At 43.4% G+C, this 27,437-nt stretch overlaps 1 protein-coding gene across 1 annotated transcript in view; it reads right to left on the reverse strand.

Annotated features, from left to right (window-relative positions):
- The window catches only part of ANKRD44 (ankyrin repeat domain 44), a 217,624-nt gene that overhangs the window by 142,676 nt on the left and 47,511 nt on the right, over positions 1-27,437 (reverse strand). The window contains 3 exon segments of the mRNA XM_040357119.1: positions 6,896-6,983; positions 14,239-14,439; positions 17,616-17,686. Of these exon segments, the coding sequence (XP_040213053.1) occupies positions 6,896-6,983; positions 14,239-14,439; positions 17,616-17,686 (360 nt within the window).

Consider the following 27,437-nt stretch of genomic DNA (forward strand, 5'->3'; position numbering starts at 1 on the left):
GTTGCAACATCTTCTCCTCCATGCTCTAGTGGTCTATGTTCCTAATGTCATCAAGACCAACTCAGGGTCTATAACCTTGCATTAGGCGTAATGGCGCTGAGGGACAGTCCACCACTAGAGCGTGGGAAGGTGCCATCTGCCAGGGAAGTGGGAGATCAGTGAATGCTTTTACTCTCCCCTAAACTATACAAACAGTTAACTCTTGCAGTGTAGGCGCAGCCCCAGTACAAGTAGTAATGTTTACTTTTCCCAGAGTTAGACGTTATGGGGTTGATGTACTAAAACTGTAGAGTGCAAAATCTGGTGCAGCTCTGCATAGAAACCAATCAGCTTCCAGGTTTTTTGTCAAAGCTTAGTTGAACAAGCTGAAGTTAGAAGCTTATTGGCTACCCTGCACAGCTGCACCAGATTTTGCACTCTCCAGTTTTAGTAAATCAACCCCTAAGTTCTATGTTCCCATGACTTGCATGACCCATTTCATTGTATTCCTTGCTTTTCTAAATTTTGTATTTACTGATTCAATAATAGGGAGCACACAGAAGTTTAGAGCAATAATTCATGTACATTTTTAGCTTAATTCAGTGCATTTGATGATCTCTTGAGATCTTTAACTAACACAACCAAGGGCCACTCTTCCACTCTCAGCTTTGAAGTGGCCTGTATCAGCTTCACAGCAGGTTTTTCATAGCAATATATTCAAGTGCTTTCTGTATTTGTTAAGTGGTGGATGTTACAAAATGTCAAGTAGGTGTTACAAAATGTAAAACCTCAATCCATTCAAGACCTTTTTAATACTTGTGCCAAAACTATACGTTTTTTTTACTCTTTGTGAGGATTTTCCCCATCACTTTAACAATGACCACAGATAAGCAATTGAACATGGTCACTGATATGCCCCCAGCCTGTAATGGACAATGAAGGCCTTATTTTACAACCAACCCTAAAAGAAACATAGTGCCAACTTGGTTTATTGATTGGCATTAGTGTAAAAGGAAGCCCCTTTTCTAAGAGGGTACCATAGAAAGGGCTCTGCATCCCATCCCTCTTTTAAAATAAAATATAGCTTAAGGCGTTTTTTTTCCTCCACATATGTTCCTTTAAAGCATGTTACACAGTACAGTGCTTGTACTGTGTAATTTTGCACCCTGTAACAGCTGTAATACCTGGCTTATCCTGCCTGGCTATACCCTCCCCTCTGTAAACTGACCATGGTGTATGATGGCTGCTGAGCCCTGACACCATGGTCCGTTATCCGCAGCCTACTCTTCTGTGTCTGCTTTGTCCCCCCCCTCTCTGCGTGTCAGCACCCTACTGCCCCCCCCCCCCCTTAATACCAATAAGTGTCCCTGTGCCTTTGTTTTGTAAGAAATACAGTATACTTATCTGTATCTATAACAGCGCGGCTCCCCAGCTCTCAGCTGATGCGGCTTTTTCTCCTCCCTGGCTGATGTTAGGGGGAGCGCTCGGCCCCGTCCACTGGAACTGTGAGTCGGAAAGTGAGGAGACCCGAAAAGTCAGCTAAGCGCTGGAAGCCGCTCTGATATAGATACAGATAAGCAAATTTTTTTTCTAACACAGGGACAGGGACACTTATTGGTATATTACAGTGCAGATGGGATGATTTTGTATAAGTGGGTTAACAACCAAATGAAAAATATGGTGAATTTGAGAGTGTGTGCAAGTACACATATCAGCGTGACAGCTTCTACTTAAAATATGAATGCGTAGAGACCCTGGAACATGCAGAATGGAATAAAATCTGGGCAGCTACTTTGAAATGTTCTTTTAACACACTCACCCAAGAGAATGCATACAAGGTGCTCTCATGCTGTTACAAGACATCATATTGCATTGCTAAATTTCTCCCAAGCACCTCCCAGACCTGTTTTTGAGGATGTAGAGAGCATGTCACATTTCTACACATTTGGTGGTATTGCCCCAAAGACTGTTGTTTCTGAAAATGTGAATACAATCTGCTTCAATTGGTGTTGAACACTAACCTTACACGAAACCCCTGGGAAGCCCTGCTACATAGACCAGCATCAGACCTCACTAAATGTGGTGGAGTTTGTGTCCTTGGCTAACACACAAACATTGGCTTAAGCATTAAAACAACATACTATTAAAGTGGTTCCAAAGGCATAAGGTTTTATTTACCTTAATGCATTCTCTGCATTAGGTAAAAAACCTTCCATGATCAGCCCACCCCCCCCAAATACTTACTCTCTTTCGATACAGCACTGTGCCCGTCTGCAGCAGTACTGCTCTCTCTCCCTCTTCACACAAGACGCAGAGACAGCAGCAGGCTTCTGCTTCTGTCAATTAAATTCTGTGAGGAGGTGGCGGGAGTGGGGCAGTGCCGCGCTGTGTGTGGCTATGGACGTACATAGCCCGGCTCAGAAGCACATCTGCACAAGTGCCCCCGTAGCACACATTTTACTATGGAGGCATGAAGAGGGGGTGCAGACAGTGTCAGTGGGGGACTTCAGAACAGGACGTATGGGGCTGCTCTGTGCATTACCATTGCACAGAGCAGGTAAGTGTAACTTGTTTATTATTTTAAGAAAAAATTATGCCTTTACAACCACCTTAACTTTTCAGAGGTGAAACAGAGTAGGGTGGGCATTATGTTGCACAAGAAACTTACTGTAACAGTCAACAACAAGCAAATGTTCTTACCTTCCATTACTCAGTGAAATCTGATCCTTCCTTCTGTATTTCTTCCCCTTCTTACGTTTTCCTTCTCTTTTAGTCAATTTCTCTTTTTTTACACTGCCCCTAGCAATTTGCAGTAGTACAGCCTAAATAAAAATACTTTACCCCCCTCTCAGTGAATAGTAGCCTTTTCGAGAATGGTTCCTAATTGGGGGAGTTATTTCCATTTTAGGCTACCCTAATAAGTATTGGCACATATATAGTATATATATATATATATATATATTGTAGTGGTGGGACCCCGTGCGACCTTAATGATGGTTCATTTACGCCAGATTTTGGAGAGAAAGGTACGCTAATTGCACAGCTGTGTGTTGGGCTATTTAGTTCTGACCTGACTATGGCTCAGGGCCCCACCCAACAGACAGGAAGTCTGTTCCTGGGAGTCAGGTGGACTCCCATCCCTCTGAGAGGAGTCAGAGGCTGCATGTCTGCAGGAGGCAGATGTCATTGGTGATTGAGCAGCAAGGCGCTGATCAGGAGTAAGCTAGGAGAGAGCTTAACTCTAGGAAACTCTGTTTGTTCTGAGGAGCAGATCTAACCTCTTTCCCATCGCGCTATAGACAAAACACGTCTACAGCGCGGTCAAGTTGCTCTGGGAGGACGTCCCAGAATCCTGCTCCCGCGCACCCCCTGGGGCGCGCTCCCGGAATCATCCGTGAGCGCCGGGTCTAGAAGACCTGGCGCATCACGGATCGCGGTAAATTGCCGCTGATAGCGGCCGTTTACTACGTGATCGCTCCGTCAAATGACGGAGCGATCACTTGTAAACAAACCAGCGTCATGTGATGATGCCGGTTCCTCCCTCCCCTCTCTGTACCGATCGGTACAGTGTGAGAGGAGAGGGGGGGGAGAGCGGAAGCAGCAGCAGCACTGTGGGCTGGATCTGTGACAACTGCAGTCACAGATCCAGCCATCCATCCCTGCGCAATACTCTGCAATACCACCGATACTCTGCAATACCACCAATACTCTGCAATACCCCCAATATTCTGCAATACCCCCAATACTCTGCAATACCCCCAATACTCTGCAATACCCCCAATACTCTGCAATACCCCCAATACTCTGCAATACCCCCAATACTCTGCAATACCACCAATACTCTGCAATACCACCAATACTCTGCAATACCCCCAATACTCTGCAATACCCCCAATACCTCAATAGTCTACAATACCCCCAATACTCTGCAATACCCCCAATACTCTGAAATTCCCCCAATACTCTGCAATTCCCCAATACTCTGCAATTCCCCAATACTCCGCAATACACTGCAATACTCCAATACCTTGCAATACGTCGCCTATGGGGATTTTTAAGTAGCGAAGTTTGGCGCCATTCCAAGAGCATGTGCAATTTTGAAGGGTGACATGTTGGGTATCTATTTACTTGGCGTAACTTCATCTTTCATATTATGCAAAAACATTGGGCTAACTTTACTGTTTTTGTTTTTTTTTTAAGCACAAAACAGTTTTTTTTTAAAAACACACGTTCAAAAAATTGCTGCGAAAATACTGTGCGAGATAAAAAGTTGTAATGGCCGCCATTGTATTCTCTAGGGTCTTTGCAAAAAAGCACATATAGGGCCAGATTCACAGTGCAAGTACGCCGGCATATCTACTGATACACCGGTGCACTTTCAAATTTGCCACGTCGTATCTTTAGTTTGAATCCTCAAACCAAGATACGACGGCTTCTGGCTTCGATCCGACAGGCGTACGGCTTCGTACGCCTTCGGATCGTAGGTGGAATACTTCGGCGCCCGCTGGGTGGAGTTCGCATCGTTTTCCGCGTTGGATATGCTAATTTGCTTTTTCCGTCGATCCACAAACGTCATCGCAAGTCGGCTTTTCCCGGCGTATGGTTAAAGCTGCTATTTTGTGGCGTATAGATAGACTTGCCATGTTAAAGTATGACCATCATTCCCGCGTCGAATTTTACATTTTTTTTTTTGCGCAAGTCGTCCGTGAATAGGAAAGGACGTAACTCACGTCTAAGTTCAAAAAATGATGTCGGTGCGACGTCATTTTGCGCAAAGCACGGTGGGAAATTTCAAAACGGAGCATGCGCAGTTCAATCGGCGCGGGGACGCGCTTCATTTAAATGAATCACGCCCCCTACGCGCCCAATTTGAAATACGCGCAGAGAAATACTCTACGCCGCCGTAACTTAAGGCGCAAAATCTTCCTGGATTCGACTTAGAGCCAGGTAAGATACGGCGGCGTAGCGTATCTCTGATACGCTGCACCTGGGCAATTCTATGTGAATCTGGCCCATAATGTTTTGGGGTTCTGTGTAATTTTCTAGCAAATAAATGATGATTTTTACATGTAGGAGAGAAATGTCAGAATTGGCTTGGGTGCTCCAGAATGCCTGATGGTGCTCCCTGTATGTTGGGCCTCTGTATGTGGCCACGCTGTGTAAAAGTCTCACACATAAGGTATCGCCATACTCGGGAGGAATAGCAGAATGTATTTTGGGGTGTAATTTGTGGCATGCATATGCTGTGTGTGAGAAATAATCTGTTAATATGACAGAAACGAGAATTTTTTTTATTTTTACAGAATTTTCAGTCTTTTTTCTTTTATAGCGCAAAAAATAAAAAACCCAGAGGTGATCAAATACCACCAAAAGAAAGCAGTAATTGTCATTCAAATTGTGAGAGCACCGAAAGCTGAAAATGTATCTGGTTAGGAAGGGGGTTTAAGTGCCCAGTGGTCAAGTGGTTACGGCCTAGGCCAGTGGTTCTCAACCTTTTCAGTGCCGTGACCCCTTGATAAAATTTCCCAAGTTGTGGGGACCCCTAACAGTAAAATTATTTTTGTATCGTGTGTTGTCAGCACCCAAGGCAAGACAAGTAATGTGTGCCCCTAACCCGCAGACATTTAGCGCTCAGAGTCCCTTCCACTCATACAGTATTAAAACCCCTTATGGTACATTTTGGGATGTACCACTCTTTCTCTTGGTTCTTCGTTCTTTCCCTTTAATCTCTCTCTATCCTAATTTCTTGTTTTTCTTTCCCCCCATCCCTCTTTCTAGCATTCATTCTTGTTCTTTCTCTTATTCTCTCTCTCCTTTTTTCTATGTTCCTCCCCTTTTTCTCCTCTCCCTTCCATTAACTCTCAATTTTTATTCTTTCTTATACTCATCGGGGGGGGGGGCAGGGAGGAATCGGATGAGTGGCAGTGCTGGCGGGGGGGGGGGGTGGGAACAGTGACAGTGACAGTGCCGGTGGGAGTTTTGTTCAGCCAACTTAGGTGCTCTTGATCAAGGTCATCTGCTGATCGGAGAACTGTAGTGGGGACTTTTAATGGCAACTATAATCACAGGTAGTGTTACTCACTTTGTCTCTTTTTTGTGGTGTCTTGTAGCAGTGACACCTATGCCAAAATCAGTAGATAGGGTCTCCTCCAGCCCCTCCCACTTCACATTCCTCACCAGTCAGCTGACCTCTAGTCTCTGCCCCCCAGACATGATGTAAACTGAATGTAAAGAAGCTGAGCGGGTGGCCGCGGGCTCTAGGAACAGCCCAGCTGGGCGGCCGCAAAAAAGGATGGGAGAGCAGTGCGGGCTTCAGGAACAGCCCAGGATTTGGTGACCCCTGGCAAATTGTAATTTGACCCCCGAAGGGGTCCCGACCCCCAGGTTGAGAACCACTGGCCTAGGCTAAAGGCCTGAAACAGCCAGATGGCAGGAATGAAAGCCAGGAGGCTAAAGCTATGCAAGATACAGTAATGGTGGAACCCCCCTGTGAGGGCTACTGATGTATTTGTGAACTTTTTGTGCTTTTAAATAAAAGTGGGCTAACAGGCCCTTAAAAATTTAGTTCTGAACTGGCGTACTCACTAAAAACGCACCTACCGCTGGAGTCTGATCACCCCAATCTTACTATATATATATATATATATATATATATATATATATATATATATATATATATATATATATATATATATATATATATATTTATTTAATATAGTCATAGTGATTTCTGGATTGTGCCTATCTCATAATTCGGTATATGCTGCAACTTTCTTGAATATGGACAATTGAATAGGTAATATTTTTTTCTTCCACTTTTGTTCTCTTTTGGCATTGTTCAACAAAAGGAAAAAAACAGTAAAAAACTTGTAAAAAAAATATGATTGCATAGGCATACAGCAATAGATACTCTTACCCTTATATGCTGCCCAGTGGAGAGCTCTTCGATCCCTTTTGTCAAAAGCATTTATATTTGCTCCTTTTGCAATGAGCAGATTGACCATCTGTAAAATTAAAGATTGTATTCTCAGGTTTAAATGATAACAACAAAAAAGATAAAAAGAAGAGGGCGCACCAGCCTTGTGCATTATCCCAAGAAAATGTATTTATAAAAAAACAACAAAAAAATATTACATTGATCGCCCGCCTATCGCACTTATGCGCAGGAGTGTCACTTTAAATGATAACAATACGAAATATAACAGATCACCCTCTCCAGAATATCTATAACTCACTTTACAGACCTCAGTTCAGCAGGTGACAAGTACTTGAAGCTACAACCTTACTTGGACCAGGTGGTGATTTCACTCCCCCACCTCTCTACCTCATCCAATCAGACAATGCCTTGCGCTCATTCAGAAAATTCAAAACATTCTCTGAATGATGCCCGTGCTGAGCGGCTGGCCTCCTGTGTTCACAATGCATCATGCCAGCCATTTAGCACAGGACCCCGGAAGCAAGTGGAGATCACTGGAGTAGTGGTCTCTAATCTCTCTAAATCTCCACAAAGGGACAAAAATGGCAAAAAAATAAAAAAGAACAGGGGTTATAACCTTAATCTATCCATAAGAAAACGTTTTGTCTTTAAGAAGGTATAATAAATACACATTTTCATTCATTGGTGTTTTCTAATATCTGCCTTAAAGCAGAGTTCCACCCAAAAGTGGAACTTCCACTTATTTGTCTCCCTCCCCCCACCGGTGCCACACTTGCCACCTTTCGGGGGGGGGGGGAAACCTCTTTGACAGGTTTCCTGCCCCCACATCCAGGAGTCTGGGCCGAATCACATTACGTCAGCAGCTCAGCTCCCTCCTTCTCTGCTGTGCCAGTAGGAGAGTGTAGCGGTGCTTTGTGCATGCGCAGTAGGGACCCTGCGTGAAGCCGTGATGCTACACTGCCGGGTTTCCTGGAAACATCAGCTGCGGTGCCGACATCGCTGGACTCCAGCACAGGTAAGTGTCCTATTATTAAAAGTCAGCACCTGCAGTATGTGTAGCTGCTGGCTTTTATTTTTTGCAGGGGTGAGCGGACCTCCTCTTTAGGTTTAGCTTTAAAGCATTTAAAGCACCTTTTGGGAAAATATAATAAATGCACATATTTTTTGCAATGTGCATTTATTATTCTTTCCCTCCGGAGCCTGCAAAGCATTGCACCCATGATATGTGGATTGTGGCTACAATTTCAGGCAACTGCAAACAAGACATCCAGCTTTCAGCCCATATCTTTGTATGGGCTGTCAATTTAAAAGCTGCCGGGCTCGTGAATGAACTACAAAGGGCACTTATTCAGCCCTGTTGCAGTTGATTGAGAACTACAAACTGTATGCCACAGTGGTGGATAGGAATTGTAGTTCATTAATTTACAGAAAAGAAAACTTATACTTATATGTTACGCTTTATAGTGCAAATAAATGAACTACAGTATTATTTATTGACTCAATTGATAGTATTGTTTTTATGCAATCATTAAAATTCTATGTTTTATACTGTAAATATAACTTGTTTATCTCTCACCATTAAAGCATAACTGTAATAAACAACTAAAAGTAAAACAAAAAAGATCTACCAAGTAGTGTTCTGTAACTAAAGCGCTCTTCTCACCCTATTGCCCTACTTTGCTCGCCTCTAAAAAAATAAGTTGTCTTTGGTCAGATGATTTGCTAAAGAAGTAAAACTGTACACTGAAAAAGGTGAATGTTCTCTTAGCTAAGTAAGGTAAAAATATGTTCACTTCAACCAATCATGACAGAACACACAGTCACCCTATTTACTAAGCTAAGTGAAAATTCACTTTAGAATACGAAAATGCACCTTGCTAAATGAACATCCTCTACTCTTTTGGTAAATGGACCTTATTATATCGTCTACAGGTCATACTTTTTTTTCAAGATGATCTAATGCCACTGAAGTGACTGACTGACCCACTCTAGAATTAAAAACCCCTCTATGGTTTCTTCTAGGAGCGAAGAGGAAAGTAGCATATATTTTTTCTGGAAGAACATTACAGAAGTAGATAGTGACATCTAACGGATCATTTAACTAAAACAGGTTCTTAGGAAAAATGTTTCACTTGTATTATTATTATACATGATTTATATAGCCCCAACAGTTTTCACAGCACTTTACAACATGAAGGCAGTTATTTGATTATAGTAATGTCATCATTCTGTAATGTAGTCTTAAGCACAGCTCAGTTTAAAGTGGTTGAACTTGTACACCCTTAGAGAGATGAAAAAAATCCTCCTACATAAGTTGAACCTGTTTGTTTATCTGCAGCCCTCTTATCTCTACAATCATTTAAAGTTCAGAATTTATAAAGCTTGTCATAGCTTTCATAAAGCAGGGGGCAGGAACTGAAGTTACACTCTGTAGAGCTCAGTGAAGAGAGCTCTGAGAGCTGGTTGGAGGGAAGGGACACCCCCCCCCCCCACACACACAGCACACAAGAAACTTGTCAGAAGTGAGTCATAAGCCTCGTAAACCGAGCGTGTGTACGAGGCTTTTTCAGGTTTCTCATCTGGAAATCTGGCCAAAATCTCGACGAGAAAAATAAAGAACCCGCTCTCTATTTTCTCGTCAAGATTCTTATCGGCCTGTTTCCTGACAAGAAAACCGAGAGTGTGTAGTGAATACTTACCTGTCGCTGTGGAAACCCGCGGATGCTCGAAATGACTTTGACGCATGCACGGTAGCTTCCACGGCATAGGTAGGATGAAGCAAGATGGCGGCGATGTCATTGAATGTGACAAACGCATGCTCATCATACGCAATGACGTCACAGCGTTCTTGCCTTTCAAGAGAACCGCGGTTCTTTTGAAAGGTCTGTGTGTACACTCAGGCGGCAAGAGATTCTTGCCAAGAATCTCGTCGGGAAAAACAAAGTTTTTTTCCTGACGAGATTCTTGCCCGTGTGTATGAGGCCATACAGATATTAGAGAAGGGAGGAAGCAGACAGAAATGACTTAATGCTCTGAATTGAGACAAGTGCACACTATAGAGGCATATGCTTTGTTCATATTTCATGTCAGAGGTTTACAACCACATTAAGGAAATTCTCACATATAGAACAGTCATATGGATAATTAAAGCTGCATGTTTATGGGCAGACTGGAAGAACAACTACACAGTTCCAGGTTCAACTGGCCTGTAGCTTTGTCTGTCTGGGTATCTAAGGTAGGAAGCAGAATGGTCACAGAGCAATAGAACCTAGAGCAATGCTCCAGGGAAAAACCTTTACCAAGAGTTTGATGAGACAGGGGATAGCAGTTGGGGAGACTGAAGTCAGGGAAGTCGGGTTCCTAGTAAGAAAGGTAAACTAGCTTTAGAGGGACACACAGGGGAGTGCTGTCCAGCTAACAAAGGTAACAGGAGGCCCCTTGTGATGGCTGCTTTTAGGCAGAACTTTCAGAAAGTATAAAATGGCTTACTGATAACATTCAATAATCCAACTTTGCTAGCTGCCATTTCTGCTAGCAACAAACATTATTATCAGAAATTTGTGGAAAGATGTGTTTACTCGACTAGCGGTTGGGGGTTAAAACAACATAGTCGATGAAACATATTCTATCTAAAATAAAATATGGAGTATTATATACAGAAATTTCAATGCCTGTAGGAGTACTAGACTATTGTAGGATTCTACTAGAAGTAGGAGAATGGATCACTCAAGGTTATCACTTATATAAGTGCCTACCTATCCATTGTAAAAACAAAGTGATGAGTAAACTTAACAGTTGTTCTCGATTAAAAGATCTCGATCCTATGGATTTCATCAATATCCCCTCTGAAATATGGCATTATCTTACAAACCATAACAACCAAAGAAAGAAAGGTATTATCTTATTCTACAATCTTCTATCCCCCTCTCTTAGGCCCCTTTCACACGGGAGGTCCGCCTGTCAGTTTTTTGGAGCGTCAGATGTCAGCGGTGACCATGCTGTCCGTATTCGTCCGATCGCTCCATAGCAAGCAGCGGCGCTCGACAAGCCCCTCCCCGCTCAGTGAGCAGAGAGGGACCAGTAAACCGCCGGCTCAGCAGAGATCAACGGAGAGATCTTCCGCTAAGCTGGTGGACTCCGCTGCAATGGATCCGCCCCATGTGGAAGGGTCCTTACAGAAGACAAGAATCCTAACATGGGAAAAAGATCTCTCACAGAACTTTTAAAATGATCAATGACAAAAAGCTATAAGGAATAATTGTAAAGCCTCCTCATGTATCGAATACTGGGATAACTCACAAAAAAATCTTTAACAGGTGGTACTTGACCCCACACAAAATATCAAAGATATACCCATCCGCATGCCCTATATGTTGGAGGTCAACAGGTAATCTATACCATACCTTATGGTCCTGCAAAAACCTATTACGTTTTTGAAAACTATATTTCCTCTTTTATAGCTGCCCTTACTGGTAATTTGTTAGAACTAACTACTGCTATGGCACTATTGTGGATTAATCTTGAGATATATCCAGCAAAATACAGAACAATTGTAGCACATACAGTATCTCATAAAAGTGAGTACACCCCTCACATTTTTGTAAATATTTAACTATATCTTTTCATGTGACAACACTGAAGAAATGACACTTTGCTACAATGTAATATGATATGATATGACTGACAGTCACCAGCTCTCTGCTCGGGGAGCAGTGTAGAGGCGCCGGGGGACAGATTAGGGTTGCCACCTGTCCGGGATTCACCTGGACAGTCCGGGTTTTAAATCCTGTGTCTGGGTTTCAGTCCACCTGAAACCCGGACACATCGGTGGCAGCCCTGCAGCACCAGTCCTCCTACCCCCTTCTCCCCTCCTGTCGACTTCCAGTGCTTTTAATTATATTGGTAGGGAGGGCACTTTAACTGGGCTACAGACTAACGTGGGGGGGATGATACTGGGGGACAGACTGGCATGGGGAATTTTTCTGGGGGACAGACTGACGTGGGGAATTATACTGGGGGATAATCTGACCTGGGGGGATGCATTGGGGGACAGACTGGCATGGGGAATTATATTGGGTGACAGACTGATGTGGGAAATTATACTGGGGGACAGACTGACCTGGGGAGGATGTACTGGGGGACAGACTGACCGGGTGGGGGAGGGGGGATTGCACTAAGGGGAAAGACTGATCTTTTTTAAATTTAACTATACTCCTTAAGCTTCTCCCATTAGTAACATAATTTGGCCACACCCACCATTCGTTGCAGGACGCTAAATGTGCCGCAATACTACTCAACAGTGTCCCAGGTCTTTTGCAATTCCTATAATGCAGCCCTCAAAAAATCCACTTGCCTGCTCGCATTTTGCGAGTGGATTTTGAGGCCTAACGAGGAAGGGCTGCCTGGGAGCCGGGGGGCGAGCACCGCTGGCAGCCTGTGTGGAATGGGAGTCCTTCTCCCAGTGAACACGGAGGGGGGAGAGAGAGAGAGCCACCCGGATGTTTAGAGCGCAGCGCGGGGAACACAGGATAACAGAATTTTTATTTTAATTGCCGTGTTCCCCGCCGCTCGCTGTCAGATCCAACCCCACCTCCTGGTCCCAGAACTTTGATAGACAGATCACCCGACCAATCCTGGTGACGGGTGATCTGTCAATTAACGTTCCCCAGCCAGGGGGCGGGGCTAAATATGACGTTGAGCCGCGGGAACACGGCAAGTAGAATGAAAACTGTTACTGTGTTCCCCCGCGCTGCGCTCTGATCACCTGGGCGGCTCTCCTGTTCCTCTCCTCCCCTGCACACAGGAACCAGGTAGGCTGCATAGTGGACACAGGCTGAATGGCAGACATGGGCTGCATGTGGTGGACACGGGCTGCATGTGGTGGACACTGGCTGCATGTGGTGGACACTGGCTGCATGTGGTGGACACTGGCTGCATGTCGTGGACACTGGCTACATGTCGTGGACACTGGCTGCATTTAAAGGACACGGGCTGCATGGTGAACATGGGCTGCATGTGGTGGACATGGGCTGCATTTAAAGGACACGGGCTGCATGGTGAACACAGGCTGCATTTGGTGGACACAAGGCTGCATTGGTGGGCATAGGCAGCCTGCATTGGTGGGCACGGATACAGTTGTTGTTAATATTTATTTTTATAACTTAATTCTGCATAAAACATTTAAGTGTCATTTCATGAGATAATTTATGAGGGCGTGTTTAGGGGCGAAATTAGGGGCGGGGCGGCTGGGTGGGGCAACTGGTGGCGAGTAACCCTTGAGGCCTGGCTAGTAGCTCAGGACTTGAAATTTTGAGCCCTGCTATAATGTATACTGCAAAAAAAAAAATTGCTGTTGGCTTGATGAAAAGGTGGCAACCCTACGACAGATGCAGCATCAGTCTGATGCTGCATCCACCTCGGTAAGTATAAATAAAAAAACAGAAACCCATACTTCTCTTTTAATAAAAATGTCAAGTTAAAAAAAAAACATACTTGATTAGAAGCTTTAAATTAGACTTTAGTGTCAGTTTAGGCATTCACGAGGAAGCAGAAATCTGCAAATCACAAAGTTGCATAACTTTCCATTTGAGGATCCAGCAATACGATGAAATGAATGCAATATTTGTATATACCCTGTCAGGAGGCTATGTGTTAAGAATCAGCTGGCTCTTGGAAACTGTGGTGGTAGAATTAAAGGGTCACTAAAGTATTTTTTTTTTTTTAGCTAAATAGCTTCCTTTACCTTACTGCAGTCCTGGTTTCATGTCCTCATTGTTTGTTTTTGCTCTGATGTTGCTGTAATTCTGCTCTGTTCTGGACACTTCCTGGTTGTCTGTTTCCTTTGGACCACAGTACTGGGAGATTCTAGTTTCATTTTTAAACCCTCACTTCTCTATGGCTCTATACAGCACAGAGGCAGGATAACATGCAAAAACGAAACTGAAACTAAAGGTACATTATATGATTGGTTTTTATCTATTTTTAATCATTTTTAAAAGGAATCAGTTAACTATTATGTCTCTATACCCTGTAAACAGTCATTTGAGAAAAAAATGTTTTTTTCCTTTACAACTCCTTTAAGAGGTTTATATAGACTGTTTAACAAAAATTGTTGTTTTTATATGAACCTAAAGTTTGCACAAAAAAATAAATAAATTGTATTTTTCTGACACCCATTAGACAAAGAAGTGGTTCGGACAAGCTACAAAATACCTTCAACATTACAAAACATGTTCAGAACTACTAGTAGATTTACAGCTGTTCTATGACCTGGATAAATGAGAACCTTCACAGACAAACACAGATGTATTGTAGACACCCACCTCTATATGACCATTTAGTGCAGCATGGTGCAAGGCCGTGCGACCTCCTCGTTCAGAAACATTGACGCTGGTCAGCATTGGAATAATCATTTCTGCACACCTAATTGATTTATTTGCAGCAGCGACATGTAACGGTGTTTGCCAGTTTTTATCTCTAGCATTGACATCAGCGGAATGTTTTATTAGCATCTGTACTGCTTCCTACAATATAGAAAATAATGCATGATTTTTTATTCATAAACAACATCTTTACATGTAAAAAATTGAATTTTTCAAAAAACTTGTATGACAATCCCTGCACTGTGCCTACTTTGTTCCTGTGTGCATTTTCATCATGATGTTGCATGAACACATGGGGGATTAGCAGACATGCAAAAGTTTCCATAATTGTAAGAGAATAGTCGATCGGACTGAAGGATTCCTTTGTTTATTATAGTCACATCATGTGCAGAACAGAACCATATTAAAAATAGAAAAATCCTTTTTTAAAACTGAACCCTACCAGATATTGTATAAAAGACACACATTAATGCAGTTTAGTAATCATTAAGGGTCCTTTCACACTAGCGGACCGTTCGTCCTCTCATTACAAGTCCGTTAACTGACTTGTAATGAATCCCTATAGGATCGCGTCCGTTAGCGGATGGAGCATCCGCTAGCGTCCGCGTCAGTGGGGATCCGCTTTTCCGAACGGAAGAAACCCTATTTTTCTTCTGTTCGGCGGAACGGATCGGATGCAGACAGACAGACGGTCCGTCTGCATCCGATCCCCCATAGGGGAGACCGGAGCAGAGACAGGGCGGTCTCTGCACTGTGTACGGGGACCGCCCTATCCGCCGAAAGCTCAGGGGGGATTCCCGCTGAGCTTTGGCGGACACACGGAGCGGACCCAGAAACGGTCCGCTCCGTGTGAAAGAGCCCTAATACATCTTTACATGAATTTTTAAAGAAGTATCACTTTTTTTTCACAGTATTCAGTTAGATGGGACAAAGAACAAGTAGTATTTCATCCCATCTTTATAGGTGCCCTATAATGCTAAAAGGGTGCACCCCCTTGGCACACAGCTGCCTGACACTGCAGCTAGCAAGAAGATGGCTGCTTTGCTAGCGAGTGCCTGTCTCCGGCTCCCAGCACTTGGCAGGGGCAAACACTGGCATGCAAAATGGGAAGGGAGGTGGGGCATGTCAGCATACAAGATAAGTGAAGTGGCACCGTGCAGAATCTATACAAAATTCATATCCATGGCACCACTCCATGCCTGCACCTGTTAGTGTTCACGGATCATCTGGGTGTCAGGTCTTGTAGCCTGTATGGATATAAAATGTGTCACACTCCAATTAGCTCCTCTTCATTTTTAAACTGCTGGCAACAAAAGTGAGTATGTCCAAAAGAAAAATTGAGAACAACCAGCATAGAGAAATGTTCATGTCTAGGATCCATACATGCAGCATACAAAATACAAAATGCAAAGTGCAGTGTTAAACAGGTGTTCCTGCCATGGTATAAATCTTTAAAAAAAAAAAAAAAAAAAGCAAAAATCAGCAACAATAATTTTTGTAAACAATACTTGAGAACAACAGTGATTTAAAATGAGCAAAGACAATTTTAACACACTTAAAGAACCTGCTTCACTCAACACAAATGTTAGGGCTTCAGGAAAATAGAGTTTTCTGATCCCACTGCTGAATACACAAAAGTAACGGCTCAAGGGTGATTTATAATTTATCCTGCATTCCTTTCCACTGCCTTAGTTCTTTTGCTGTTCAAGTTTCATTCAGTAACAGGGCAGTGTGTTAAGAACTAAAGTACTGAAGCTGTAAAGCACTTCTGCTGTGGAATATCTACGGGCTTAGGCCCAGATTCTCGTAGAATGGCGTAACTTAGGGCGGGCGTAACGTATCTCATTTACGTTACGCCGCCGCAAGTTTTTCAGGCAAGTGCTTTATTCACAAAGAACTTGTCTGTAAAGTTGCGGCGGCGTAGCGTAAATCACCCGGCGCAAGCCCGCCTAATTCAAATTAGGCGGGTAGGGGGCGTGTAGCATTTAAATTAAGCGCGTTCCCGCGCCGAACGTACTGCGCATGCGCCGTCTGTAAAATATCCCAGGGTGCATTGCTCCAAATGACGTCGCAAGGACGTCATTGGTTTTGACGTGAACGTAAATGGCGTCCAGCCCCATTCACGGACGACTTACGCAAACAGCGTAAATTTATCAATTTTGACGCGGGAACGACGGCCATACTTAACATTGATTGCGCCTCATATACCCAGGGGCAACTTTACTCCGGGACTAGCCTAACGTAAACGTTGTAACTTTACTGCGTCGGCCGCGCGTACGTTCGGGAATTCGCGTACCTAGCTAATTTGCATACTCGACGGGGAAAAAGACGGAGGCGACACCTAGCGGACAAAAAAAAATTGCATTTAAAATCCGACGGCGTAAGAGCCTTACGCCTGTCGGATCTAATGGATATCTATGCGTAACTGATTCTAAGAATCAGTCGCATAGATACGACGGCCCAGATTAGGACTTACGACGGTGTACATGGCGTTGCGCCGTCGTAAGCCCTTTGAGAATCTGGGCCTTAGTGTATATAGTACACTCTAGTGGTGATTCAGAACTTCAATGGACAAAACCTAGCTTTTGCTGCTAAATTAGTGAAAGTCCAGAGAAAGTTATCTGTGCTTTTCCCCTGAAACTAACCACAGCGACCTGCATAGCCAACAAAGAGGCAAAGAATGTTACAAGTACCTGGTGCCCTACAATGTAGCCATGTAGAGTAAGCAGGGCAGGCCTCAATTATCTTGCCGCTATTTAAAGGGATGAGGCTGGGCACATTTTCTTACAGAAACAGCCATAAGTGACCAACACATATATGTTTTACATGCCAACATAAGGGAAAGCAAGCCAAGAAGGTTGGCTCAGGTCCAGATTTTCTTTGCACTTTCTGGGCGGTTTCTAGTTGTGCTCAGGCAGATGGGAGATATAAATCTACCACCTGATCTGGGTCTAAGTTAGATGTGCCTAATGCAGCAGGGCAAAATATCTACAATGGGGACCCTCCTTCTGAGGGTGAATGAGAGTGTCAGGTGCCATGCTTGCGGAACATGGGTAAGGGCAGGACAGATCTGTGTTTAGTATTAAAGGAAGAATGGTAGAATATGGTAATTAATAGGAAAACATGGCAGATAAGGAAAGACTGCCATCACTGTGTAAAATAAAAAAATCTAAGGTTAATATAAATTAAGGTTTACATTAGTTACAGAAAAAGGATACCACAAACACATATTACAGTAACAGACAAAATGTTATTGGCTTGACATTAATACCTTGTGACTACAACGCACATTATTAGTACTGCAGTTTCACACTAACCTCACTTCTTGAAGCAACAGCGCGGTGAAGAGGAGTCAACCACATGTTATCTTTAGCATTAACACGAGCTCCTTTAGGAAATTAAATAAAAAAAATGAATTTTCACACATAAGTCACAACATTCAAATAAGAATATCACAATTTTTTTTAGAGAAGAGGTTTAAAATATTTGGTTAGCTCAATCATGAATTAGCAGTATGAAAAAAGAAGGCATAAGAGACTCTGAGGCCTTGTACTCACGACCGGATCTGTGCGCTGGAAACTGTCTGCCCGACAGTTTCCGGCGTACAAGGCTGATTTGTGTTTTGTTCCGCTGGCGTGTACACACCAGCGGACCAAATTCCCGTCGTACCGGAACGCGTGCACGTAAACTACGTACGACGTCACTATAAAGGGGAAGACCAAAGTAAATGGCGCCGCCCTCTGTTCCTCTTTTGCTAGTTACGTGTTTGCTCGTGTTAGTGAAGGTTTGGTTAGAGCTGATTCGCGCTTCTCGGTCTCCAGGCTTTGACAGCGTGTATTCACGGGTTCAGTGCGTGTGCTTGCGGTAACGTAGTTGTCATTCGGCTATAGGCAAGCAGGTTGTTTCTGCTTTAGCAGTTGCATCCTGTGCGCTCGTATCTGTTTGTCGCGCGTTTGTCGCAGGTAGTGCTGGATTTGCGAGTGCTTTCTGTTTCAGTGTGTTCTTGACTGACCAGCCGGCCGGTTTGAAGCCATGATGGAGCAGCAGCGTCAATTTTCGCGAGTTGGTGCTGTTTATGGGATGGCTGCTGGATATGTTCATTTGTCCAGTACTTTGGCCAGAAACAGGGGGCGGAGGCGTTTCTGGACCAAGAATTGGTTGCGCCAGCGTGACCAGTTCTCACATATGCCTCTGCTTAGGGAACTCCAGGAGAATAATCCTAATGACTTTAGGAATTTTCTCCGCATGACGGACCCCGTATTCAACAGTCTGCTGGAACTTCTGTCCCCCTATATCACGAGGCAGGACACTGTGATGCGCCAAGCCATCACGGCCGAGCAGAGGCTTATTGCCACGTTGCGGTACCTGGCGACTGGGAGGAGCCTGCAGGACCTCAAGTTCTCGACAGGCATCTCTCCGCAGGCGCTTGGGGTCATCATACCGGACACGTGTGCTGCCATCATCAAAGTTATGCATGAGGAGTATATTAAGGTAAGTTTCCTGGCTCTAATAATGTGGCCAACTAACTTTATTTTTATTTTCCCAGATATGCTGTGTGTTTAACTAACGTTCCCTTTTCTCCCTATGCATGTTGATATCAGCTTTACATGTTTTATTCTTGGCCTACCTGCATATTTGTCCCTTACCCAATATTAACCTGTCCAGCATGCTATCCTAGGGACAAACCCACCTTGCCATTTTTTCAAACAGGACTTTTTGGTTTTTTCCCCCCCCCCCCCCCCCCCTTCAAACTTTTATTGTCCCCATCAGAGGGCTGTGGAGTCTCTTAATGAAGTGGCCCTATATATTTCATTTTCCAAATTCTCCATGCACATTTTTCTAATGCAATTTTAATACTGTGAACTGTCACAAGGATGCTTGTAGGATGTATTTGTTACAAAGTACTAAATCTCTAATTTTGTTTGTCCCCACAGCTACCCTCCACACCACAGGAATGGCAGTCTGTGGCTTCCCAATTTGCCCAGCGGTGTGATTTTCCAAACTGCGGTGGAGCAATAGATGGGAAACACGTCCGCATTGTGCCCCCACCCCGCTCGGGGTCCTACTATTATAATTACAAGGGTTATCATAGTATTGTGTTGATGGCGGTGGTGTCGGCACAGTATGAGTTTCTATATGTGGACGTGGGGAAGAACGGCCGGATGTCTGATGGGGGAGTGTTCGCACGGACTGATTTCTATGATCGTCTCCAAGCTGGTGGTCTGGCATTGCCACCAGATGAAGATAATGTGGAAGGACTTCCGTTTGTGTTCCTAGCGGACGAGGCTTTCGGGCTTGGTCCTCACCTCATGCGGCCTTTTCCCCAGAGGACCCTCACCTCAGAGAGGAGTGTGTTTAATTTTCGGTTGGCCAGGGCTCGGAGGGTAGTCGAGAATGCCTTTGGGATACTCACCAACCGGTTCCGCCTGTTCAGGACATCGATACATCTGGCGGAATATAAATTGGACACCGTTGTATTTGCCTGCTGCATTTTGCACAACTTTTTACGCAGGCACTCCCAGACGTACCTACCCGACATCGGTTCTGAGGCAAGACTACCCTCAGATCCCCTTCCCGGGCTGGACACTGGTCGCGCTGGCTTGGCCCCCCAATCAGCTCGTGAGGTACGCGACAAATATGTTGAGTACTTCATGGGTCGGGGGGCCATTGCTATGCCAGATCATATTTCTTTCTAATTCGGCCCCCAAAGAAAGGAATATTCTAAAAAATAATAAATAATTAGACCATTGGACTTTATACAGTTGTTTGTCATTAATGCTTTTTCTCTTTTTCTGTCTTCCTGGTTCTCTAACTAACTTCTTCAATTGTAATGCATAATTGATTTCTCCACTTTTAGTAACTAACCACATTTTGCACAGTATTCACTCATCTACAAACAGGGTATTGAGTCTAGAAATAAGAAGCAACTCCATTTGTAAATGTTGAGGTCAATTTTTTTTTATTTTTGCTTGTTCATGACCCCAAAAAAATTTTTTTAATTTTTTCATTACTCCCTGCTTTTGTACTTAGGAGTCTTCAAAATATTTTTAAATTTTTTATTTTTTTTCAGGTAATTCAACCAAAAATATTATGCAGATTATACATTTATTAACAAGTTCACTTTTTTTTTCCTCAAATATAGTTAGATTTATTGTTTACATATATATATATATATATAGATTATATTTGGTGGGGTGTTTACCGCCTTAAATTTCTTTTTGGCCATATTTTTTAGGCACAAAAAATAATAATTTTGTAAGCATTTTTGTTGTTTTTGGTGTGTTTTTCTAAATCCAAATTTTTGGGTGAGAATTTGGAGTCAAATCTCTACTTCACTAAATTCAGTGAATAGAGAGATTTATAATTCTATATATATATTTCAAAAAAATTTTGGCGTTGTTTATTCTTTATGGTCTAAACTTTATAGTATCCCAAAATGTTCAACATGGTCAAAAAGTAACAAAATCCAATTCAAAAATTCTAAAAACTCACAACAGCAGTCAGTCATGGTGTGCTTTCACACTGGAACACGCCAAAATTGGAAGATACACACATTCAGTGCAAACTCGCCAAATGTCATTGGTTCAACAGACAAATGGCCACATGTGCTATCTGACATCATGGGTGATCAATGTCTGTGTTTTGTGGGAGCAAACCCTTCCTCTCAACTACTTGAGGATGGAGGAGGGGGTTGGACCCACAAAGCACAGACATTAGATATTCTGTGATGGCAGATAGCACATGTTGGCACACTGTGTGTGTATCTTCAAATTTTGGCGTATTCATTATTCAAACTGTTAAAATGTTTGTGGGGGCGGGGGATGGGCGGGGGGTGTTTCAGTCTTTGACACGGCCCATCATGTCAATAATGTTCTTAAAATTTGCTTCGATTACCATCATTCTTTGCCGCATATTGTCCATTTCCGTGCTGCATTCCAAAAGGACATTTGTTACATTCTGTTCCATGAGAAACATCCTTTCACGCATATTGTGCATTTCAGTGCTGCACTCCATTACCTGCTGAATAATTATAGCAGCACTTGCACGTGAAAATATTGGCACACCATCCTCCTCCCCTAAACCAACAAAAAAAAAATGGCATTTACAATATTATTTTTCAATGAGGCCTATCTACATATGTTTTTTGGAATCAAGCTAGGGTGACACTGACCTGATGGGCTTCTCCTTTCCACCTCTTCGACATCTTCTATCACTCCTCCTTCTTCCACCACCTCCCCATCATCTTCAATCACTCCTCCTTCTTCCACCACTTCCCCATCATCTTGGACTCCTCCTTCATCCATCAATCCACCTTCTTTCAATTCGCCAAATTGTTCTTCCGCCACTTGCCCTTCATCTGCTATGACTTCTAAGTCCAAAATTACTTCTTCCTCCTCTCTTCCTTCCTCCTTTCTTCCTTCCTCCTCTCCTTCCACATCCTCCTCTCCTTCCACATCCTCCTCTCCTTCCACATCCTCTTCTCCTTCCACATCCTCCTCCTCCTCCTCATGTTGAGATGGCAGATTTTGGCCTTGTCTGGCCCTCTCTGCCTCCTCCAAATGCTGGCGACTTCTTTCCCCTGAAATAAACCCAAAAAAATGTAGACTCATCAGCACACAGATATTGGAGAGCATAAATCGCACACATTGCTTAGAAGATGCTTTCATTTAGTTACTTTTATCTTTCACCAAACCTACATTTTGCAATTACTTCTATATGGCAAGCTCTGATCCTGCCCCTTTTTAGCAAAGTGACACACATGGATGTCCCCCCTAAACTGTATTTCTGGGATACCCTACCAAAACCCATTTTTGATTTGGGGAGACACAGGTGCTCTGCATTGCAGATGTGAAAACATCTGCTTTATTACCACTGTTTTTAGAATGAATCCTGTTTGCCTTTCCCATTCTCATTCTTTTTTTTTCTAGAACTAGCTTTTACACAATGTTTACAAACAAAGTTTTTGGCCAGTGAGCCATGTCCAGGTGTGTTGTTCCTGGAATAACCGAGCCTTTCTGATAAACTATGTGATGTTACGTTGTTTACTAAGAACACTGTTTGTAAATATGTAGTTATTTATGTTCTAAAAAATAAATAACAACATGTCTTTAAAATTACAAGCAGGCCAAGGAGGCAGATGGTGAAATATACATGGCAACACATTATTGCAGACAATCACCACCCCCCCCCCCCCCCAAACCCAATATATATTTACTTACTTTTACGCAGAATTTTAAGTATTTTCTTCATCTGATGTGGCTCCCTCAATTTTAAGTCTGACCATCGTTTCCTCAGCTGTTCCTTGGACCTGGTGATCCCAAACATCCTCTGCATTCTCCTCGCCACCTTGTCCATAATATGTGCCTTTCGGCGGTTAGGGGTCTTGTATGGCCCTAATTCACCATCATAGTCCTTTTTTCGCATGATGTAAACTAACTCCACCATTTCCTGGAACCGCATATTAGTGGCTTTATATCTTCTTTTCCTTGATCGGGACGTCCCTGCCTCTGTCCCTTCACTTGTGGCATGAGAGCATCGTGCCCGCTCGTGTGACATCGCCATCTTTCCTTTCCCACAGAGATTATGGGCGTGGAAAAGATGAATTCTTACGCCATGGGCGGAGAAGAGGGCGGCGTTTAATACATACGCGGAGTGTAGAGAATGCAAACAACGTGTTTACGTCCGTTACGCGGAGAATCTTCGAGCGCATCCAGAACATACACAGTTAACGCCATATTTCCTAAAATCATTGATTAGGGGCCTCGCAAAGGTGACGAGGGCGGGGTTTCATAAATACGCGGAGTGTTTAAAAGGTTTACGCCGTGATTACGCATCTTACGCGGTAATTAGGCGAGCGTGAGAAACGAGGAGCGAGAGACAGGAAGGTAAGGAAATTAAAAATGTGATCAGCAGAGGCCTTGAAAATGTAGACACATGGGATGGGGGTTTGGGCTGTTGGTTGCACCCTTTTTAAGCTATTCTGTCTATGGGGTACCACAATGTTATTTTGGTATCCAAATGCTTTTGGACACCTCACAAAATAGAGATGTGAACAATGCTGTACCTCATTGACAAGTTTTTGAATGGTGTATTCAGATCAGGCAAAGTATTGTTCAAGTGTTGGTTGTACAAAGGTCATTAGGAAGTGTCTTTTATGTCATCCATTGTCAGGGGTATGAGATTTACACATGAAAGAGTGCCTAGATGAAAACTGTCATTTGTAAGCATTGTTTAATTTAATATATTTAAAATATTTACTGCAATGTGAACAATGGCTCTGCATCTAGCAAATCAATGTTTGGTACAAGCAATGCGGCCGAGCTGCCAATCATTGTTTAAACAAGAGAGACTGTGTTTGGAATTAGATATAGGTAATAAATTTGAAGACACATATTAGATCAAGGTCAACGCTGATCCTTTGGAATATTTATTTTTCTGTGGTTTATGTTTTTGTAATCTAGACTCAAAAAGAAATCTAATTTTTCAAAAATTGCAATGGACCTCCTACAAAGCAAGGAATCTATAGAGGCCTTACTTCAAAAATACCAGGACACGCCCATCCTGTGGAATTCAAAACACTCGTTATATTGCAATAAAGAGGTACGAGCGGCAGCACTAGAAGAGCTAGCAAATTATATGCAAACTTGGGTGCCAGGATGCACTGCCAACATGGTGAAGGATAAACTTGCCAACCTCAGAAGCACATACAGGAGAGCATACAAAGCTAATAAAATCAAAAAATCGGGAGCAGCAGCAAGACAAGCAAAGGAACCCAAACTGTGGTATTATAAACAGATGGCTTTTTTGCGGGACGAAATGGAAGGCAGGAAAACGATGTCCAGTCTTTCTTCCAACCTTTCCTCCATGCTACCTTCCAGCGGACATTCCCCAGATGACCACAGCCCTGCAGAGTCGGAGGAAGAGGGCCTGGCTGACAGAGATGCAGATCTGCCACCCTTCGATGAGGAGGTATAGTAGTTTCCTCTATATTTATGGCGTAAAAAATTCTTGGTGGATTAATGATTAGATATTGAAAAAAAAAAAACAAGCTGGAAAAAAGCTAACAAAAAGGTGTACAGACAAATAGGTGTCAGGGATGACAACTGCAGGGGTCAGAAGTAGAGTGTATTCAAGTAATAATGAACAGAAAATACTGAACGAAAAACATGAAAATGAGTGTGGTTTTATTTAGCGAAATTGTAAAAAAATTCCTTTTTTTTGCACACAGGAAGAAGAGATCAGCCAGGAGGTGGCAGATCCTCAGGTGTCTGTCAGCCAGGAGGAGGCCGGGGTCAGTGGCAGCCAGGAGGAGGCCGGGGTCAGTGGCAGCCAGGAGGAGGCCGGGGTCAGTGGCAGCCAGGAGGAGGCCGGGGTCAGTGGCAGCCAGGAGGAGGCTGGGCCCAGTGGCCTGCAGCAGGTCCACCCGGCCAGGAGAACCACCACCAGCCAGTCTTCTCCCCCCCAGGTGAGGCCATCAGGCCGAAGGAGGCAGTTGAGGCCTGTGGAGGAGGCAAGCCTCCGCATGATCCAGGAGGCAAGCGCCATCATGAGGGCCCCCCTCAACCCCACAGAGGCCTTCAGTGCCTCATTGGCCCATGATTTAAATGAAGGGGAGGAGGACCAGAGAAGACTGGCAAAGGCCCTGATGAACCAGGTCCTTTGGTGGATGCAGAGGGGCCTGCTGACCCCAGACACTGGGCTATGTGACCCGGCCCGGCTTGCGGAACACCATCCTCCTGCTGCCACATCAACCCCACCTGCAAGACCCCGTGTTCGATCCGCTGGAAGGCTGCCTGGAGGGAAGGCTGGAAAGAGGAGGAAACGTTGATTTTCTGCCTTCCATTTCCTTCCACATAAAGGACATCTTGTTTGTACTACCACAGTTTGGGTTCCTTTGTTTGTGTGCTGCTGCTTAATATTTTTGTGTTTGGCTCCTGAGGCTTGGAAGTTTATCCTTCACCATGTTGGAAATGCAAGTTTGCATATAGTTTGCTATCTATTCTAGTGCTGCCGTTCTTTTTATTTTTTGTGATGACATTTGCCAGAATAAAAGGCCTTTTGCTTTCATTTGAAAACATGTCTATTGTTTGATATACTGTGGGGATTATTAGGCAGCAAACCTTTAATAAATATACAATGGGTAATTTACAAAGGACACACTCCTTGGGGGGGGGGGGGGGACATTTGGTGTGCCAACATGGTTTAATATTCTCTCATGAAACACCAAAAAAAATAAAAAAATTTAAAAATACATGTTACAAAAAAATAGTTTAAATGGTGACATAACTAGAAACAAAAAAAGAAATTAAAAAAATGCACATTCCTTTACAAAAATGACTACTCTAAATTATGGAGGACCACCAACCAAAACACACGTCTGGCATAGAAAACATTATTAAAGGATTACATCACAAGCAAGAAATGTGACATTTCAGTATGGGACAACTCTATTGAAATTGCATCAGCAAGAGAACGGGGTTATTCTAGCAAGAGAAGAATTAATCAAACGAGGCTTTAAAATGTGGTTTAGTGCGCCTTTTTAAGACATTGTTCTCTTGCTAGAATAAAAGGTTTCTAATGACGAATGTGCCATATCCCAAAGAAACGCGAGTTTTACCTGAACGAGCGCTCCCGTCTCCTCATTTGGACTGAGCATGCGCGGGGTTTTTGTACGCTGCTTTTGTGTACAGACGACCGAACATGTCTGACGGACACGATTCCAGCAGACTGTTTTAAAGCAAGACCAGGAAACAGTTGTTCGTTGGAAAACGGTCTGGCCGACGATTGTTTGCTGGAATTCTGTACGTTACTGCCTACACACGAACGAACATGTCCGCTGAAACTGGTCCGCGGACCAGTTTCAGCAGACATGTTTGGTCGTGAGTACGAGGCCTTAGATGGAAAAGCTGGTTTCTATGGCACAGGGAAAGGACAGGATTTAGAACCTATTGAAGAAGGACTATCTGCTTCCAGCAGTTTGTAATCTGTTTCTCCGGTGCATATATATGATTGCAGTGCAGTATCAAAATGAGAACTTATGGTTCTTGACATTATTAAAATATATACTGTACTTGCAGTCTGCAATGATTAACAGATGTCTTTCTAATTGTTCTTATTCATTTTCTGCAGTCATGTTGCTGCTCTATACAGTAGTAATCTTGTTGCTAAACCGGCGGTGGGCTGAGGCACCCTACTTGGCCGAACGGGCTTGTGAAATGGCTTGGATTGACAGCGTAGGAACATATGATTGCATGGGATGATGATAAGTCTGAGATATACAATCTAATGTGGACGGCATGGTATAATTTCTGTTATTTTTCTGAGTTTGACACCTTTGTTGCAGTTAAGGTCTGAGAATTCAGATGTTTCCGGGAGCCTCCCACATGTACTACTTGACCCCCCCTTTTTTTTTTACTTTCTTTCTCCTCACTTTCTTGTTCCCAATACCCTTTCCCATTTCCCACTAGACTTCTGTGATGGTTGCATAACTACTTAATCTAATGATACTGCCAACCTATCCTGAAATGCCTAATGCCGCGTACACACGATCAGTCCATCCGATGAGAACGGTCTGATGGACCGTTTTCATCGGTTAACCGATGAAGCTGACTGATGGTCAGTCGTGCCTACACACCATCGGTTAAAAAAACGATCGTGTCAGAACGCGGTGACGTAAAACACAACGACGTGCTGAAAAAAAACGAAGTTCAATGCTTCCACGCATGCGTCGACTTGATTCTGAGCATGCGTGGATTTTTAACCGATGGTCATGCCTACTAACGATCGTTTTTTTTCTATCGGTTAGGAATCCATCGGTTACATTTAAAACAAGTTGGCTTTTTTTTAACCTATGGATAAATAACCGATGGGGCCCACACACGATCGGTTTGGTCCAATGAAAATGGTCCATCAGACCGTTCTCATCGGTGTGACCTATCATGTTCGTGGCATTAGTATTTACTAAGTCCTCTGCCTACCGTGTACACAGACTTTCCAATGGTTACTTTTCTGTACTTGATTGGTTAATCTTATACAGCTTACCAATTTATGTGATAGTCTTGACAGCCATGTCATTTAGATGCAGATTATTTCTATCTATGGTTATATTTATACTCTGAGTATTGTGCCTATGTGCCCTA

Source organism: Rana temporaria, chromosome 6, assembly GCF_905171775.1.
Source record: "Rana temporaria chromosome 6, aRanTem1.1, whole genome shotgun sequence".
NCBI classification, from domain to species: domain Eukaryota; kingdom Metazoa; phylum Chordata; class Amphibia; order Anura; family Ranidae; genus Rana; species Rana temporaria.